This window comes from Physella acuta, unplaced genomic scaffold (assembly GCF_028476545.2).
Source record: "Physella acuta isolate Inbredline_101_S28 unplaced genomic scaffold, ASM2847654v3 ptg000606l, whole genome shotgun sequence".
Classification (NCBI taxonomy): Eukaryota; Metazoa; Mollusca; class Gastropoda; family Physidae; genus Physella; species Physella acuta.
The window spans coordinates 382,386-402,513 of NW_026732125.1; the positions used below are offsets into that span (position 1 = coordinate 382,386).

Genomic DNA, 20,128 nt, shown 5'->3' on the forward strand with positions numbered 1-20,128 from the left:
TATTTTAATTAATTAATAATAATTCAAGTATTATTAGTATAATTTTTCAATATTTTAAATAATAAAGATTTTTTAGTGGTGAAAAGTATAACTTAATTCATTATTAATGGAAAATAATTTTAAATTATTAATAATTTAATCATAACTACTAAAATTGTTGAATAATCTAAATGATAAGGATATGAGTTGTAAAAGACATTATTATTAATCAAAATAAAAAATTAATATATCTAGTTGTATATAATGTGAAAGAATCAACAACTCATCTCATCCAGTTTTACAATGGTAATCACAAAGAAATAGAATGAATAGAAGGATGAAATCTATAAAACTGACTACCAAACTGAGCTAATGAAATCAGCAAATAAAACAAAGAACTCACCAATGACTTTGACATCAGCTTTAGAAGACTTGCCGTCCACCTTAATGGAGTACTCAGCTTGGTCAGACAAGGTGGCTCTTTCAATGGTCAGTGTGTGTTTGTCTTTCACTGATGTAAGGGTCACTAGCTCTGAGGCTGAAAGCTTCACACCGTTCTTGTACCAGTTAGCGGTGCGGTCTGGCTTAGACACGGTGCACTCCAGTACAATGCTCTGTCCCTCTGTGACTTCAATGCTGGCCAGGGGTTTGGTAATTTCTAGTGGCTCTTCTACATTTTGTGAAATAAAATTAGTAATTTAATTAAAAGAAACAAAATATCTTAATAAACTTAATTGATACTTTTTTCTAAGACAGACAGCAGTCAAATTTTTAAAATAATAAAGACCAGTTTAAGCTCATCAAAACAATGAGGAGCTACTTGTAAAATAGATTTAACAATATTTAACAATATGATATTCATAAAACAAGTTGTACAATATAGTATCATACTGAGATTTTTACTCTGTGTTGTTGTAAGGGTCAGGGTAGGGTCAAGATTAGTGTTTAACTAGATTTGGCTGCTTTTACTAGCATGAACACAGTTTTGATAAGACTTGTGTGTGCTTTTACACTTTTTAAAAATAAATATTCCATACAATGCCTCAATATTAAATTATTTTAATGAATCCTTTATTCACCTTTGACAGTGACTCTAGCTGAGGTCAATACTAAATTATTTTAATGAATCCTTTATTCACCTTTGACAGTGACTCTAGCTGAGGTCAATATTAAATTATTTTAATGAATCCTTTATTCACCTTTGACAGTGACTCTAGCTGAGCTCAATATTAAATTATTTTAATGAATCCTTTATTCACCTTTTACAGTGACTCTAGCTGAGGTCAATATTAAATTATTTTAATGAATCCTTTATTCACCTTTGACAGTGACTCTACTTGAAGTCAATATTAAATTATTTTAATGAATCCTTTATTCACCTTTGACAGTGACTCTAGCTGAGGTCAATATTAAATTATTTTAATGAATCCTTTACTCACCTTTGACAGTGACTCTACTTGAAGTCAATATTAAATTATTTTAATGAATCCTTTATTCACCTTTGACAGTGACTCTAGCTGAGGTCAATACTGAATTATTTTAATGAATCCTTTATTCACCTTTGACAGTGACTCTAGCTGAGGTCAATATTAAATTATTTTAATGAATCCTTTATTCACCTTTGACAGTGACTCTAGCTGAAGTCAATATTAAATTATTTTAATGAATCCTTTATTCACCTTTGACAGTGACTCTAGCTAAAGTCAATATTAAATTATTTTAATGAATCCTTTATTCACCTTTGACAGTGACTCTAGCTGAGGTCAATATTAAATTATTTTAATGAATCCTTTATTCACCTTTGACAGTGACTCTAGCTGAAGTCAATTTTAAATTATTTTAATGAATCCTTTATTCACCTTTGACAGTGACTCTAGCTGAGCTCAATATTAAATTATTTTAATGAATCCTTTATTCACCTTTGACAGTGACTCTAACTGAAGTCAATTTTAAATTATTTTAATGAATCCTTTATTCACCTTTGACAGTGACTCTAGCTGATGTCTTCCTGTCTTTGATGGTACACTTGTACACAGAGTCGTCCTCCAGCGCTGCCCTCTCAATCTTCAGAGTGTGTGTTACGCCATTCCTCACAATCTGGACGCGGTCCGAGGCGTCAATGTTCTTGCCGTCCTTCTGCCAGGTGGCAACCAGGTCTGGTTTGTTTACCTGACAGGTGAGAGTCAGTGGCTGGTTCTCCATGATCTCCAGGTCCTTGAGGGGTTTGGTGAACTCAATAGGCAGCTCTAGCAGACGGAAACAATGAGTCAATGTAAAGTTAGTGTCTTTTTTTAAATGCTTAAAAGTTTATTTATACAAATATTTTACTTGTTAGAAACGTGATTGCAAAATATTGATTAGGGCTATTAAAAATGACATTTTCAGAGATTAAGAATGTAATTTTTAAGTAGATTGATTTCAAAATTGAAAATTTAATAATAATTTAATAATGCTGATTTATGTTATATTTAGTTGTTATTTTGTAAAATAATAAATAGTGCATGCAATAATTTAGTTTTTTAAAAAAAGACAAAGAAATTTTTTATTAAAGCAAGCTATACCCCTTTTTATTTTACTTAGTAAAATTGTTATGACCCTTTGAAAGGCAGGGAACTGAGGGTGACTATAAGAAACAAATACAACTTCACCTTAAGTAGTTACAGGGATTTATATGATTTAAGGTTTAAATGTCTTAGGGGACAAAGATAAGCACAAAATTTTAATGTTTCAATGATCCAGGAACTATTCAATAAAACTATAAAAAAAAACCCACCCAGCAAGTTAATGATCCCCCAAACCAAGTAAAATAATAGGGGGTAACATCAGCTTAAATCAAACATTCTAGAAACAGAAAAATAAAACTTGTTTCTGTCTTCTCAAGTTTACCTCTGACTTTTAGTTCAGCTGAGCTCATTTTATCATCAAATTTCACCACATATTTTCCTGCATCCTCTACTTCCACCCCTTCTAAATTCAAAATGTGGACTCTTCCGTCTACTTTGATATCATAACCCCCTTTAACTGTGATAGTTTTGCCATTGTAAGCCCATGTGGCAACAGCATCCAGCTTAGAAACTTCACACACAAAATTAGCTGTTTCCCCTTCAATGGTTTCAATGTTGTGAAGCTCTTTAATAATTTCAAGAGGTTCATCTGTTTCAATGTAATAGGTTCAACATAATAAAATAAACATGCTGTTACGAAAATAAAATTTCAAAAAGTAAAATATTTAATTGTAGAAAAATAGATCAGTAGAAATAAAATTTATTAGTTTAAATAATAAATATTAATTATAACTTTGTTACACTTTTTCATCTACCATACAAAAAGTAAGTAAAATTAAGGAGATGCATTTAAAAACTTGATGAGTGTATCATAAAAAATAATAATGATTAGATATTTAGATTATTAATTATATTAATTATAAACTGAACTATACTTCAAAAAATATATAAAACTTAAAATTGTGTTAACAAAATTGAAAGCAGAAGTGCATAAATTAAAATATAATCTTACTTGAATGTTGCAACAAAGGTAATTAAAAAAAAAACATGCTATTATAAAAATGTTTGCACCAAGTACTAGTAAGGGTTAGACTTCTGAACTCACCTTCCACAAAGACAGAGGCCTCACTGACAGCGCCATCGACGTCGACTTTGTACTTGCCCTCATCATCCAGGTCAACAGACTCAACACTCAGACGATGTACCTTGCCCTCAGAGGTCAGCCTGATGTGGGCCGAGGCAAACACCTCCTCCCCATCCCTGAACCAGCGCGCTGCTTTGTCAGGGTGGCTGACCTCACACTCTAGTACAAGACTTTGGTGCTCTATCACAGTTATGTCAGCTAGCGGGCGCACAATGCTTGTTGGTAGGGCTAGGATAGAGGGAGAGGATACTTAGTAAAGCAAAACAGAAATAATTGTATTTTTTTTTTACTTAAAACAGAAACAAAGCAATATTATGGCAAAAAATGATGACGCTAAATATAATCGATGAAATTGTTTGCTGGCCAGTCTGCCCAGATTTTAATTATGATTTTCAAGTAAATTATCACAATTGCAACTAATCCTGGACCCTGTATTTTAATGTTTTGAATTCTAGTTTTTTTTTTATATTACCAAATAAAATTGTTATTTTTAAAAGCTATGACTGACTTTATTGACTAATTGTTCATAAATTATTGCAAGTCTGCAAAAAGAATTAAACAAGAAAAATGCTTTAACCTTTGGCCTAAACTTTTGCTTTGTTATTCAAATTATTAATGCTATTTATTTATATTGAAAACATTGTTGTTCCTGATTAAACTTAAGTTGGGGGGGGGGTGGGTCTCAAACAGTAGCGTCTCCTACCTTCTACTCCAAGACTTGCAGTAGATTTCTTGTCCTCAAAGACCAGCATGTATTTCCCAGCATCCTCTAGTTTGGCAGAATCTTTCTTCAGTGTGTGGATGTTTCCGTTGACCTCTACCTTGAAGCCATCCTCAGGTGAGACTTTGAATCCATCTTTCAGCCAGCTCACCTTGACCCCAGGTTTGGAAAGCTCACAGGTGAAGGTGAATGGTTCCTTTTCTTTGATGTTTTGGTCTTGCAGGTGTTTGATTATCTCAATGGCGGATTCTGAGAAATAAATTCACAAGTTTTGTATATCTCAGACATTTTTCAATATATACAAGAAAACAAAGAGTCTAATTAAGAAAAAATTGATTTTTTGTTTTGTTAAACAATAAGTACTTACAGCCCTATCAACATTTAATGTATAAAAAATATATTAATCATAAAATAATAAAATATTAAAAATACAATAAATATATAATAGTTATTTCCCTTTAGTCATGTCTCAATTCTTGAATTTTGAGTATCACCATAATAATTTATGTATCCTCAATGTAAAACTAAAAATTAGATTTAACCAAAACCCCTTGGTTAAAGCATTATGTCTGGCAGATTATTTATGGGGATACACGAAAAATATTGTAACAAGTACTATAGTACACTGGTATGGTACCATATATATGTAATATTGTATGTTTACATATGTAGTAGTGTACTATGGATACACTTAGCCAAACCAATCAATCCAGAGTACATACCCTCAACAAGTACGAGTGCCTTGCAGCTCTTATCTGCCACATGGAAGGAGTAGTTGGCCTCATCATCCACATCAGCAGCATCAATCTCCAGGCGATGAATGCAGCCATCTACGATGAGACGTGAGTTCTCACGTGGTACAAAAGTGACGCCATCCTTCTTCCATGTGACTGGATAATTAGGCTTGGACAGCTCAACTTCCAAGACCAGTTTCTCTCCCTCGGTGACTGTGGTGTTTCGTAGTGGTTTGAGGATCTCGACTGGTAGTTCTAAGACAAACATTTTCATTAGAGGTTAGTGTTTATCTACTTTACAGATGATGGGGAGGCAAATATTTCATGTCGCTTTTATATAGCAAATTTTTTTAAGCGTTAATTTGATAGTGTTTACATAGAAAACTATGTAATCGTTTGCTAAGCTGTATCATAGCATGCAATATCAAGGAGACTTAACAATTATTCTTATCTTCAGTTTAAAACTAATACTGTAGTGAGGATAAGTTAAAGAAAAGCTATGAGTGCTAAAAACATACTGTAGTGGGGTTAAGTTAAAGATAAGTTACGAGTGCTAAAATCATTTCCTTATCTGTATGATCACAATTATCTCAAATGTGATGTGACCTCCAAAGCTGCTACTTTAGTCATAAGTGTAAAATAATTAAACTAGGTGTTTTCCTCACATTATAGGCCAACACATGTAAACAACTGTATGTAACCATGGCAACACAGCCATTATTTGGCTGGAAACATACCTTCCACTGTGAGCTCCCCAGTGGTGGATTCCTCTCCCATGACACACGTGTATTTTCCAGCATCTTCCAACCTGGCATCTTCAATGACCAGTTGCTGGACATAGCCATCAGTGATTGCCTATATGAACAATAGCATTCATTCATTATAAATAAATTTATTTGCTTTTTTCCTGGTGGACATTTTATGTTTATCATGTTCAATGGGGATGCAGTGTTTATTTCATTATTTATTCATAACATACTTTTTTTTGGAAGAAATTTATTTTAACTTATCTAAAATCTATAAAACATTTTGATTGGTTAATAAATTACTTGTATTCTGTCATCTAGAGTTATCTCCTTCCCATCTTTAAGCCACTTGACTGGCCTGTCTTTCTTGGACACCTGGCACTCAAAGATGGCCATCTCTTTCTCTGGCAGCTCTTGGTTGTTGAGTGGCAGGGTAAAGATTGGTGGAATCTCTGAAATTTTCAAAATGACCAATCAAAATTTAAGAAGTATTAGAAAGTCAAATTTTCATCAATGTTCTGAAACTTAATAATGGAAATCTGGAAAATAAGTATTATTAATTAAGACACAAAGGCAAGATAGATAAACCTCTAATATTTTGTGATAGAGAAGTTGAAAAGTAAATTCATTGTGGAAATAAAGCGTATTGTTTTAAAATAATTGACTTAGTTAGTTTTCTAGATTAAAGCTAAAGAACAATAAACAGTAATAATACATACCATAGATCTTGAGCATAGCGGAGGATTCTTTATCATTGGGCAAGACAGCTGTGTATTCGCCCTCGTCCTCTGGGATGGTGTCCATTATCCTCAGGATGTGACGATAGCGGTCACAAACAATCTTAATGCGGTCACTTGGTGTTAAAGGCTTGCGGTTCTTCAACCAGCGTACCTTGACCCCAGGTTTGCTTAGAATACACTCCAGCTCCACATTTTGGCCTTCTTGACCTTCAACATCGTGGAGGGTGGCGGTGAAGTCTGCTGCAACTTCTGAAATGAAAAAGAAAATACAGGTTAGTTCTTCCAAGATTTTTATAACATTGTATTTTTTTTTTACTTTAATATGAAAATGTAAATTTAAAAATATATACTATATTAGCTAAATAGTTCTTTTTTAAATACCACATTCTGAAAAACTAAATTTTAATTTAGTAAAAGTTATTTAAATTTTTTTACCAAAAGAAATAGATAATGAAATAACTTTACAAGCCATGTAATACATTATGAAATTAATGTTGCTTACTTTACCAACAGAGGTTTATCTAAGTTATTTTTTTCGGGTATTTACGCTCTCTCTCTAGCCCTGTTTCTAACTCTAGCCCCTACCCTAATATAAAAAAAACCTCAACACTACATTGTATTGGCCTGTGAACAAAAACAGAAATACTAAAAAAAGCACCTTCAACACGCAGCCTCGCTTTAGATTCACATCCGTTAATCTTGACGATAAACTCGGCATCATGGTCCAAGTTGGCCTCTGGGATCTTCAAGATGTGTCGCTTGCCATCCATGATGAACTCGTAACCATCCTCCTCTGTGATGATGAGGCCATCTTTCAGCCACATGGCTGGGGCATTCTCCTTGTTGACCTCACAGACAAAGCTGACAGTTTCCCCTTCCAGACACTCCATGTCAGAGATAGGTTGGGTGATGCGCAGTGGAGCTTCTGCAAGACGGAAATTTTGACGTTTTTATCACCATTAATTAAAATAATTAAAACATTTTATCAAGCTTCAAATATAAAAAAAACTATGAAGTCTCTATAAGGGTTACATTTTATGTTTTTATAGCCATTAATTAAACTCGTTAAAACATATCTTAAACGCAGAGGCCTATCAGATTTGGTATTATTAAGCATTCAACAAAATTTTTAATAATGATATAAGTATAATCAACTAGTCTAAACAAACCTTCAACAAGCAACAGGGCAGTTGAGCTCTTGTTCTCCAGCTTAATTGTGTACTCAGCCTCATCCTCGAGGTCAGCTTTTGGTATGGTCAAGGAGTGGGTTGTACCATCCACTGTGAGACTAAGGATGTCTGATGGCTTCAGCTCAACATTGTCCTTGAACCATCTGGCCTTGACATTGGGCTTGTTGACCTCACAGGTCAAAGTGACAAGTTCCCCTTCAGTGACCTCAGTCTCAGAAAGAGGCTTGATGATTTCCAAGGGAGTTTCTGTTTGATGCAAGTACAGAATACCACACAATTACAAGGCAATCTACATGATACCAAGGAACTAAGCCAACAGTTCCCAACCTTTAGCTAATTTACTTGTAATTTATCCATCTCTGATCAGTTGTTATCTTTAAATTATTCACTTGAGCTGTTTAATTTGTTTCATTAAATTATCCTATTTGACAGGTTTTAATTGAATTATTTACTCGAGCTTAATAATTTGTTCGACCAGATTATCCATTTTTGAGAGCTTTTATTGAATTATTTACTTGAGCTATTTTACTTGTTCCACTATATTTCCATACTACTTTTATTAAATTAATTTTTTTGCACTATTTAATTTGTTCCATTAAATAATCCTATTCTGATACAGCTTTTATAAAATTATTCACCTGAAATAGTGAGTGAGGCTGAGGTGTCGTTGCCTCCCACTCTCGCTGTGTACTCCCCACTGTCTTCAGGCTGTAGGTCATGGACAGTCAGGGAATGTTTGCGGCCTTCGCGGGAGATCTCAAACTTCTCGCTGGGTTCAATCTTCTCCTTGTTGGCCAGCCACTCCACTTCTGCGTCTTCTTTTGTGACTTCACATGTGAAGGTAGCTGTTTCATTAACAGGGGCCGCTGTGTCAGCGAGTTGAACAGTGAAATCTGCTTCAATTTCTAAAGTGGAAACAGAGATTATTTTTAATAAGGTGAAATTTTTCATTTTAAATATAACAAACAATTTTAATGTTACTTTTCTAATCAACAAAACTTTCAAAATTAAAAAGGAAGTTAATTTTAGTGAAATTTACCTAGCATACTGAAAACTATAGTTTTTCCTCACTTTATCTCATTCAATATCTTAATCAATTTTCAATTTATTTATTTATTCAATAAAGGTAACAACAGTCATAATATAATATCTTCATTACATTAAGTTAGCTAGTAATTACTGAATTTTAGACATACATTATTATATTAATATAATAGGGTTTACTAATTTATGTACTGCCAATAAGCTTTAATTAAAAAAATGTTTGTTATTATTTTAAACTTTCTAAGGAGTACACAATACGTTTACGTTATGAAAACTAATCATGGGCAAGGACTGACCTTGGACTGTGAGTTTGGCAGAGCTTTCCTTGTCTTTGATTCTGATGGTGTATTCAGCAGAGGCATCCAGAGGAGTATCCTTCAGTGTTAGTGTGTGGGTCCTGCCGTCCACTGAGGCTACCACCAAGTCAGACAAGGTGATCGCCTGTCCATCCTTGAACCAGGTGGCGGGCAGGTTGGACTCTGTGACCTCACACTTGAAGGTGACTGTCTCCCCTTCTTTGCACGTTTGCTCAGTCAGAGGGATGGTGAACTCTAGAGGTGCTTCTGTTTTTATAGTTAGTAGATTAAAAACATTGATGTTGAAATGTACAAAAAAAAATAATTATTAATCCTATTAAAAAAATTTCTTTTGAGGTTGATTTAGTAAAAAATGAAATGAAGTTAATAAAATGACATTATGTTTTTGTTTTGCTATGGGAAGTTAATTTTTATGAGGATAAAATCCACACATACTTTAGGTAATGGTAGAAAAGGTATAACTTATAGTTAAAGTAATGCCATACAGGCACAGAACACGCCCATGCATCAACTCAAAAATAAAATAGTTAGATCTTGTGGTTTTCAACATATGCAAACTCATGCATCAACTCAAGAAAACATACAATTATCTGACGACTCTCAACCAAAAAAAACACATGTATCTTGTAAAGATCAACCAACCTTCCTTCAGCCCAAGGCCAGTCATGCGCCTGGACCCAATGACTACCAGATAGTCAGCATAGTCATCCACACACAGATCATGCACAATCAGCTGATGCATGCGACCTTCATCAACAAGTTCATGCTTTGGGGAGGCAACGATTCTCTCTTCTTCTTTGAACCAGGAGACCAGGAGGTCCACCTTGGACAGCATGCAGGTGAAGTCTGCTCTGATCTCATTGGCTGAGGTGCGTTTCCTCAAGGTCAGGGTCATCCTGAGTGGGATCTCTGTAAGGCAATGATGGGCCATCATCCTGCCTACTACTGTGTTAACCTCCCAGGCTTCAGGGATAAGTGTGTTAGCTCCAGCATAACACACATGCACTCAAGATTGCTTAGTTAACTATTCATTATCAATATGTTGTACTTAAGAGTAGAAGCTCAAAACTATCAAATTTACCTCATTTTTTTTTCATGACCACATTTTTAAGTGTGATATTTGTGGGCATATAAAATTGTGAATTTTGTGAAAAATGATTATATAATGATTACATTTGAACTTTCTAATGCGGTAATGCAGTTCAGCTAATGTATATTCAGTGTTAAACTTTTTATTTGTTTTAATGTGTTGTGAACAAGGTTGATGGAGACAAGTTTTTTACCTATATTACTGGGTAACGTTATGGGCTTGATAATGGGAAAGTAACAATAAGGATGGCTCATGGGCAGCAATACACAAAACAACAGACAACAAAACAAAACTGTAAAAAACAAAATATACAGTGTTTTACTCAAATCAACAAGAGAACACACCATTCCAAAGTTTTAGTGTGCATACAGTAAATTATAAAGAGTTATTAAATTTGTTTATATAATACAGTGCAGTAGCATAACCATATGAAAAGCAAGCACTAGCAGACAGTCTATCATACTAAGTGTTTAATCACTTGCAAACAAAACATCACTGACCAATGTGCTTTTGTTATATTGTGACAAGCAGTTAGAATAATTTGATCATAAATTATGTTAATCAAGCTCTGAGTAATTGAAATAAAAATGAAATTTAAAAAAACTGGCAAAAACAAGTTAGTTACAGCTTGGCTTGAAAAAAAAATTTGATGAAGAAGAACTAAAAACACCAATTATTTGTATGTACATTGTATTTGAAATCAACATTTAGAATTTGATTATGAGTGATTTATGCACCAATATTCAATGAATATGGAAATTATGAAATTAGATGATCCGCAGTGATTCGCTGGACGGAGGATCATTAATGTTTAGTGCTTTAGTTAATTATCCTTTGCAAGAACTACTGTAGTTTTTAGGACTAATTATGACTCAAGAGCCGCCTAGACACTGACTCTAGCAATGACTAAAATAAATGGGATAAAGGGCATTGACAGACTGTGAAATGGCCAGAGGAAGGCACACTTCCGTCAATTTATTAGTCTGAATATCCTCAAGCTTCTAACAAATGCAGAGATTTTTTTTTCAACTTGACATATGCAGCAAAAAATACAGTTTTGCACATTTCTTCTTTAGCAAATGACAGCTAAGAATGTATATAAATAGTTGACACTATAATACAGTACACTTCTAAAGAAATCAAACCCTTCTAAGTCATCATTATAATTAGATGATTTCCTTGTGGAGATAGCTTTCATTATCACCACTATTATTTGTTTTCTGCAAAAATAATAAGTTTTTTTGTTTAATCACAGCACCAACTCCTAAATTATCCTAATTTGAGCTCTATGGAAAACATCCTAATATGTGTCTTTTTGAAGCTGACTTAAAATTTTTGAACACATGTCTCAACTTATCTGATTGCTGATTGGACGTTTAGATTTACAAATTTAACACAGTACTCAGTTCATTGAGAATATTGAAATTTAAATTGATTTATAATTCATACTTTATTACAAGTTTGTGTAATATATATTACAGAAGACTAATAATATATTTTATAGTTTAATTAAATTAAATATTTTATAATCTCTTAGGGATAAATATGTACATCGTATTTTAAAGGGATCACTTATTATATATGATAAAAGTAAATAAAGAATACATATTTTGTTAATATAAGTAATATTTGAAAAGAACAAAAAAACTGAGAAGATGGCAGTAACTGCTATCAGAAAATAACTTCTGTCAATCTCATTTTAATATGAAGCTATGAGTATTTTAAAATGTTTGATCTTATTTCTAATTGTAATTAATATTACAATGAAAAGACCTGCATGAGGTATTGAAAATTATACACAAAAAATGCAACTTAAAAACAGAACTAATTTTACAATATGATTTTGATTATTTTTTCATGTTCATTAATATCATGCACAAGTGTGGGTTAGGTTATAAATTAAAACATTCAATGTAATATCTACATGAAGTGCTGTTTTTACATTAAATATTAACACGGTACACAAGGACACTTGCACTCCAGGGGAAATGTTATTTACAAAGTAATTTCTAGATTAAAATTAACTACTAATTATACTTTAATCCAAATGAAATGATAAATTATGAATATCAAATTCTTAGTGCAAAAACAAACAAAAATGTAAATGAAAGCTTTCAAAGCTAACAAAAAATATCAAAGACAAAATTTTTTGTGAAGAATTATAAAAAAAAAATTTCAACAGTGATTAAGAAAACAGAAAAAAAGTAAAAAAAAAAACAACAAAATCTAGCTAGTCTAATTTTCTTCTCTTGCTTAAATTTAAAAAAAAAAGTGTTTTTTTTTATAACAACTGTCTATAATATAGGCTACTGCTAAAAATAAAACATTCTCAGATTTACATTAAATTATGTACACATATTGAGATATACACAAGGATAATTGAAACAATAATTTTCCAAAGTGTGTTTAAGAAATCTGGAATAACAAAAATATTGATTGTCCATTAACTTTGGGAAGGTAATAATATCCATTGATTATATATCAAGTAAATGTTGCTGCCTATTGTGCAGATTAATAAAAAAAAATCTAGCTACATGCAGGGAAAATAATATTAATTTTTAAAGTTACTGACTACAGACTGGTTTAATGGGCGTAACATAGCATACTACAAGCAAATGCAAAATGTGCACATTTATTAAGGATATTAGTCATAAACACACATAAACTTCAAATGGAATGTTAATGTATTATATATGAATATGTAAGTTTCACTGAAAGATTAAGGGAACAGATTGAAAAAGTAATGATGAAAGAAACTTAAAAAATAAATTGCTGATGATGATAATAAAAGCATGAGAAAAAAGAATTAGAAAAATATTTATAGTATAGCTTTTGGTATCAGGAAGTTTAAGCAAAGTATTTTTCAATTAAATTCTGTAAATATATCCCTGTATGTTAAGATTAGCTAGGCCTAAGAAGCCAGTTTTATTAAAAATTAAATTATACACAAATATTTTTAAGTATTTAATATTTCAGTATTTAAAAAATTTCTCTACTATTAAGTAGATAACAATTTTCATAAAAGATTTTTTACAGTAACTGATTAATATATAATCACATTAGTAAGCCTTTAAACAAAATATAAATATGATTTGTTTAAAACTTAAAATTAAGTTTTGTTTTTTTATCTGTAAGCTTAATTATTTTTAGAAGCAAATCAAACAAAAACTACCTCCTCATACCACGCTGCATCAAACTCACCATCTAAATGTAGCTTGGCAAGGCTTTTCTTGTCCCCAACAACCACACTGTACTCCGCAACATCAGACTGGTCAACATCCTTGATGACCAGGGAGTGTCTCCTTCCTTCAGTCTGGATGATGTGTTTGTTGCTGGGGGTCAGGGTTTCACCGTCTTTAAGCCATTCTACAGAAACATCATCCTTGTTTACCTCACAGCAGAATACAGCCATTTTGTGTTCTTCTGTGTGAATTTCAGACAGTTCGGCAGTGATATCGACAGGGACTTCTAATTTAATAAAATAAAAAAGATACATGTATACATAAATATATAAATATGTGAATAAAATAAGTAATGTCATAATATGAAGTACTAGTTTCAATATAATTAAAATTAGGTCTAAAGAAGAGACTGCTAGTCAAGCGATGAAAACCATTGAGTTAGCATTATATTTTACTAGTTTAGAGGAATGGTTAATCTCATACCTGACACTGAGAGAACAGCATGTGTTGACTTGTTCTCAACTTTGGCCATGATCTCTCCAGCGTCAGGCATGATGGCATCCTTGATGATGAGCTTGTGTACCCGCCCGACCACCAGGACCTGGTAGCGCTGGTCTTCATTGACCTCACGGCCCTCGTGGAACCATTTGACAGTGGCTCCGTCGATGTTGAGTTCACAGTCAAATGTTGCAGTCTCACCTTCTTTGATGCTCTGGTCTTTCAGTGGGCTGATAAACTCTGGTGCTAGTTCTATTCAGTGAAAAAGAAAAACAATTAAATTATAAATTCGCACTTTTGTTAAAATCCATAATTAATTTTTCTTCAAGTTAAAAATCTATCAATTGAATTAAATGTATTAAATACAATAAGCATTATCTTTTATGAAAATAAACTGACATCTGTGTAGTGTTTTAATAAACTTTAAACTATGCATTAGATTAAAAGAATTTCCAATTTCTAGTTTGACATGATTGGGTACAAACCTTGAACAAAGAGAGAGGCAGAAGATTTTTTGTCACCAACTTGCACTGTGACAACTCCTTCATCATCAATGCAACAGTCAGAAATAATAAGCTTGTGTTGCTTGACATCTTTGACAAACTGGATTCTGTCCCCTTCAGGAAGTAAAATCTCATCCACAAACCACTGTACTTGAGACTAAAACAAAATAAAATTTGGAAATTTTTTGTTAAGTGTGATTTATTACTTACAGAAATAACGATTGTTAATATAAATAACAAAGACATACCAAATTACATGGACATGAGTAGCCCATAATTTTAAAAATGTATATTTAGCAAAAGTGTTTGTTAAGAAAGATTACCAAACAAATTAAAAGTTTACATAGTGTATATATCTAGATGGTTTAAGGGTTTGTTTTGTACAACATATGGGCAAGAGTTATGGTAATATGTTACAGATATATAGATATGGTTTGGTAGCACTTATTAAACAAAGTAATAGACAACTTAATGAAGGACAAAAGGGGCTGTAACCAAAAATAGTCAGAACATTTTGTATTACATGGATGACCAAAAGCACATACAGAATTATAAATAGACCAATATCAGTGAGTGACACCATTGCACATCACCACGTTCACACATATAAACACTTGCTGCATACCCGTTCTCCGCCATGGTAAATCTTTTTTATGTGATTACTTTTATGGTTCCAAAATATATAGCGATGACTGACGGACGGACTGACACACAACCAGCCTACTTATATTATAGATATATGGTTCTGTAAACCAAGGTCTCACCTTATCACATATAAACATATAAGGTTCTGTAAACCAAGGTCTCACCTTATCAACTTCCTTAGTGAGTTCACAGACCATCTCAGCTGTAGCCCTCTCCATGACAGACACGTCATTAAGTGGCACGGCAAAATCTGGACCCAGCTCTTCCACAACCAGCTTAGCCTGGGAGGTCTTGCCTTTAGCCACGACCTTGACCACACCCGAGTCCTCTGGGGAGACATCCTCGATGCTGAGGGAGTGCTGGAGCCCTTGTTTCTTGATGTCGATGCCGTCTTTGGGTGATGGGGACAGCTTGTCGCCGTCCAGGAACCAGGCGACATCATCGGTGTCAATGTTGAGCCCACAGGTGAACTCAACGTTGGATTGTTCAGGTACAGTCTGGTCTTGGAGTGGGATTGTGAACTCCACTTCAATTTCTGGTATTCAAACAAAAATAACTTTCTTAATGTGTGAATTAAAATTTAAGTTGATTAAAAATTTAGGGTCTGCTGTATTTAGGAATCCAGATAATATATTAATTAAAATCGTGTTAGGAAATATGATTTTTTAAGGCATCCAAAAAAACTGTTTAAATAAAAATTAATGTTGATTGACATAGTGTATTTATTTGACTTTTAATTTAACAAAGTAATAAACTTACTTTTAACATTAAAAAATATTTTATTGCATTATTTTATTAAGTTCTTATATTATACACATAAGATTTTTAAACAACACATTTAGATTTAGTCACCTTCGACATTAAGTTTGGCAGTGCTTTCCTTGTCCTTGATCCTGACTGTGACATCACCAGCATCTACAGTCTCTACTGTGTGGATGACCAGCTTGACCGTGTTGCCATCGACAAAAGTTTCAAAGCGTGGTGAGTCCAGGTCAACTTTTTTCCCACCAATGAACCACTCAATGTGGTCTGGTCTAGCTGGTACTGTAAGGGTGCATTCAAACTCAACTGTTGATTTTTCTTTCACGGTCTGGTCTTTTAGTGGTATCAAGAAGTCAGCCTCGATTTCTAAAAAGATGGTGTTTGCAATTTGTGTTATTTAAAAAAAACATCACATGATTAGTTTGTATTTTTATTTAAAAAGACAGTCAAGATTTTGTTGTGGTTTTTTATTGTACCAAAATTTTTAAAAATTTACTTATAGGTGAAACTTGAAATTTCACTTTAAATGTAATTCTAAGTTTTAATTGATAATTATCATATCCATATCAAGCAAATATTATTAAAGTAATATTTAAAATTTTATCCTGATTAAAAAAAAAATTAGATTGATTGTAAGGATGAAATAAGTTTTTGAATAAAATATAAAAACTTAAGATCAAGGAAATGTTCAATATATTTGTATCAATATATTGGAGTACTACAAATACAATTATCATTAAAAATTCAGACCTTCAACTTTAAGCTTGGCAGTGCTCTCTTTATTCTTGATGTGCACTGTGACATCCCCAGCATCCACTGTCTCAACTGTGTGGATGACAAGCCTCACTTTGTTGCCATCAACAAGAGAATCGAACCTTGGTGAGTCCAGGTCTACTCTCTCTCCACCAATGAACCACTCAATGTGGTCTGGTCTGGCTGGGACTGTAAGGGTGCATTCAAACTCAACTGTTGATTTCTCTTTCACGGTCTGGTCTTTTAATGGTATCAAGAAGTCAGCCTCGATTTCTAAAAAGATGATGTTAGCAAAATATTGTTATTTAAAAAAATATCACATGATTAGTTTGTATTTTTATTTAAACAGACAGTCAAGATTTTGTTGTGGTTATTTATTGTACCAAAATTTTATATATTTACTTATAGGTGAAAGTTGAAATTTCACTTTAAATATAATTCTAAGTTTTAATTGATAATTATAATTTCCAAATCAAGCAAATATTATTAAAGTATGAATTAAAATTGTTAAGTATTGTTTAAAATTGTATCTTGATTTAAAAAAAAAATTAGATAGATCATAAGGATCAAGTTTTTAAATAAAATATAAAAACTTAAGATAAATGAAATGATCAATATATTTGTATCAATATATCCGAACACTACAAATACAATGATCATTAAAAATTCAAACCTTCAACTTTAAGCTTGGCAGTGCTCTCTTTATTCTTGATGTGCACTGTGACATCCCCAGCATCCACTGTCTCAACTGTGTGGATGACAAGCTTCACTTTGTTGCCATCAACAAGAGACTCAAACCTTGGTGAGTCCAGGTCTACTCTCTCTCCACCAATGAACCACTCAATGTGGTCTGGTCTGGCTGGGACTGTAAGGGTGCATTCAAACTCAACTGTTGATTTCTCTTTAGCTGTTTGGTCTTTAAGAGGCACCAAGAAATCTGCTTCTATTTCTGAGAATAGAATTTGAAAAAAAAGTTCAATTTGGTTTACTTCATAAATTGGTAGTGAAGAACTTTCTGGTCTTCGAAGGTGATTTTTAAATCAATTAGAATATATGAACATAAACACACAAAAATGAAACAATTATCTATTTTCACATTCATTTAAATAAAAATTAAGATAAAAGAATAATTGTGTTCATGAAAGTTAAGAAGAATAGTTTTAGCTTATATTTAACACTTGTTAAAGTGTTTAAGTATAACATCTTAAATCAGAACTTTCTCGAAACTAACCTTCCACTTTTAGTTTGGCAGTTGATTTATTATCACCAATGACAACAGTGACCTCACAGTCATCATCTGGTTTCAGATCTTTTATGGTCAGTGTGTGATTGGCGCCATTGGACTCGACAAGATATTTGTCTGAAGGGGTCACAGGTTTGCCATTGATGAACCACTGCACCAGAACCTCATCATCGTCAGTAGAACAAGTGAAAACGGCGTCAGCGTTTTCTTTACCTTTGGTGTCTTTCAGTGTCATAGTGAAATCAGCTGGTACAGCTATAGAGTAGAGAGCAGGTACAGGCTATAGTACAAACACAAAGTACATTAAAAAACAATATTCTTTTTCAATATTATATGAAACAATGTTTTAAACTTTGATTTCATAGATTCAAGAAAAATACAGGGTATTATTATCAATTTTAGCTAAATCCTCTGACATTTTTGATAAAAGTACTATAATTTTGATGTTAAGTGTTAAGTTTGGGGTTGAAGTATTGTTATTGACAATACTAGCTTAACATTATAATTTAAATAAACCTATATTAAAGTCAATTTTATGTCATAATCAGCTGTGTAGAAAAATATTATCTAATTTAATTGACTTAAATATTTTAAAGTTAACTTTAAGTCTTAGTAAGCAGTGTAGAAAAACTTACGCTGTACAATAAGCCTAGCGTCTGTGACGATGTCACCATAAGCGCAGGATATTGGTCCTGCATCTCCTGGTCTACACTTGCTGACAACCAGCACGTGCTTGCTGACATCAGACTGGATGGCAAACTTCGGACTGGACTCCACAATTTCGTCCTTGACTTTCCATACAACATTGACATTTGGAATGGAGAACTCACACTCAAATTTGGCGGCTTCTCTCTCTTTGACGGCCATGTCTTGTAGTGGTACAGTCCAGCGCCACTATAATAATAAATAAAAAAAGCTCATGTAGAACTACAAAAAAACCACCTTATATTTAATAAGATTGCTACTGGATTCTAAGAATGATTGCATGATTACTCAAAGTTGTTTTCCTAGTATAGCTACCCTAACAGTGGTTCTAAAAACAGAAGTAGCAGGTAAACTTTAAATACAATTCTAAAATGCCTTAATAGAATGGAATTCACATACTTGTGCTTTCTGTTTAACGTAAGTCATTTCTTCTGCCTCTTCCAGTTCTTGTGATTTGACTGCTCTAGTGTAGCCCAGTGAAGCTTCTTCATCAACAGCAGCAGCTGATGTGACAGGAGCACTCATCTTATGGAACTGTTCTAGTTCTTCACGTTCTCGTGGTGCCATCTGGAACACCATGGTCTCTCCCTCTTCCAGCTAAAATTATTAGTCAATTTGTCATTTTAGTGTTTATTTTAACAGCATGTCAAATAGTCATTTTCTAGTTTATTTTAAAATTTTATTTTAAATGTCAAAATTAGTAATTTGTTAGATGGTTTAATTTTATATTTACCAAACTAGTTTAAGTAAAGCAAGAAAAAAGATGCTTTCATTACCTCTGGTCTCTCTCTCCTGGCAATTGGATGATACTCCATCCTTTCAATTTCTGGACTAGGAGGCTTGGGTTTGGCTTCTGGAGATGGGGACTTTTGTTCTTCAATCTCCACATGCTTGAGATCCACTTGCCAGGGGGATTCTTCCTCAGCCTCAATTCGTTTCACTTCTCTGTGTCAGTGAAGGGAAAAAGTTGATAAAATAAAATCATTCATTATTTTGTATGATCAAATGAATTTATTATAAAAAAATGCATTTTGGAAAAAAAAAAATTGGTATATAATTATTTTCGTTTTTAAAATGTCTTGGTTATTTTTTTTTTAAATGTTTAACTCTTTTTCTACATATGTCAGACCATCTTACATGGCAGTCAATTTAAGAATTATTATAATTAAAATACATTACATATTATAATTGTCTTAATTATCTCTGAAACCCTTTTAAGTTCACTCAGATAAATTACTCCTGAAATGTTTTCTAAAAAACAGAAAATTCCTCAACGAAACAAACCTGTGCTTGAGCTGTGACTTCCAGTCTGCCACCTCCTCTTCCTTGTCAGTCACCATGAGAGTTGCTGGCGCCTGCTCCGAGCCGTGCTCATTGCTGGCAGTAACTGTGTAGGTGCCAGCATCTTTGCTCTTCACATCCTGCATCTGTAGAACGTGCTCCCCTGTGGCCTCATCCACTGAGATGGTATAGCGACCTCCGTGCTGAATTTTCATCCATTTGCCTTTAGACCATTCCACTTTAGGTTTGGGCTCGCCGTCAACAATACAGCGGAACTCAGCTGTGTGGCCTGGTGGGTAAAACAAGTTTAATCACTCATAGAGTTAGGTTATGGAAAAAAACTGATT

General features: G+C 33.1%; 1 protein-coding gene across 5 annotated transcripts in view; it reads right to left on the reverse strand.

Annotated features, from left to right (window-relative positions):
• Window positions 1-20,128, reverse strand: part of LOC131947753 (titin) — a gene marked incomplete at its 5' end in the record, with an annotated part of 410,194 nt that overhangs the window by 240,569 nt on the left and 149,497 nt on the right. For all 5 annotated transcript variants that reach the window (XM_059309048.1, XM_059309047.1, XM_059309046.1 and 2 more), the window contains 26 exon segments: window positions 383-649; window positions 1,959-2,225; window positions 2,866-3,132; window positions 3,589-3,855; window positions 4,331-4,597; window positions 5,071-5,337; window positions 5,820-5,937; window positions 6,132-6,280; window positions 6,548-6,817; window positions 7,227-7,493; window positions 7,738-8,004; window positions 8,397-8,663; window positions 9,099-9,365; window positions 9,762-10,028; window positions 13,411-13,677; window positions 13,875-14,141; window positions 14,375-14,549; window positions 15,202-15,572; window positions 15,890-16,165; window positions 16,550-16,825; window positions 17,226-17,501; window positions 17,784-18,050; window positions 18,431-18,689; window positions 18,900-19,097; window positions 19,277-19,445; window positions 19,785-20,070. In XM_059309048.1, the coding sequence (XP_059165031.1) occupies window positions 383-649; window positions 1,959-2,225; window positions 2,866-3,132; window positions 3,589-3,855; window positions 4,331-4,597; window positions 5,071-5,337; window positions 5,820-5,937; window positions 6,132-6,280; window positions 6,548-6,817; window positions 7,227-7,493; window positions 7,738-8,004; window positions 8,397-8,663; window positions 9,099-9,365; window positions 9,762-10,028; window positions 13,411-13,677; window positions 13,875-14,141; window positions 14,375-14,549; window positions 15,202-15,572; window positions 15,890-16,165; window positions 16,550-16,825; window positions 17,226-17,501; window positions 17,784-18,050; window positions 18,431-18,689; window positions 18,900-19,097; window positions 19,277-19,445; window positions 19,785-20,070 (6,561 nt within the window).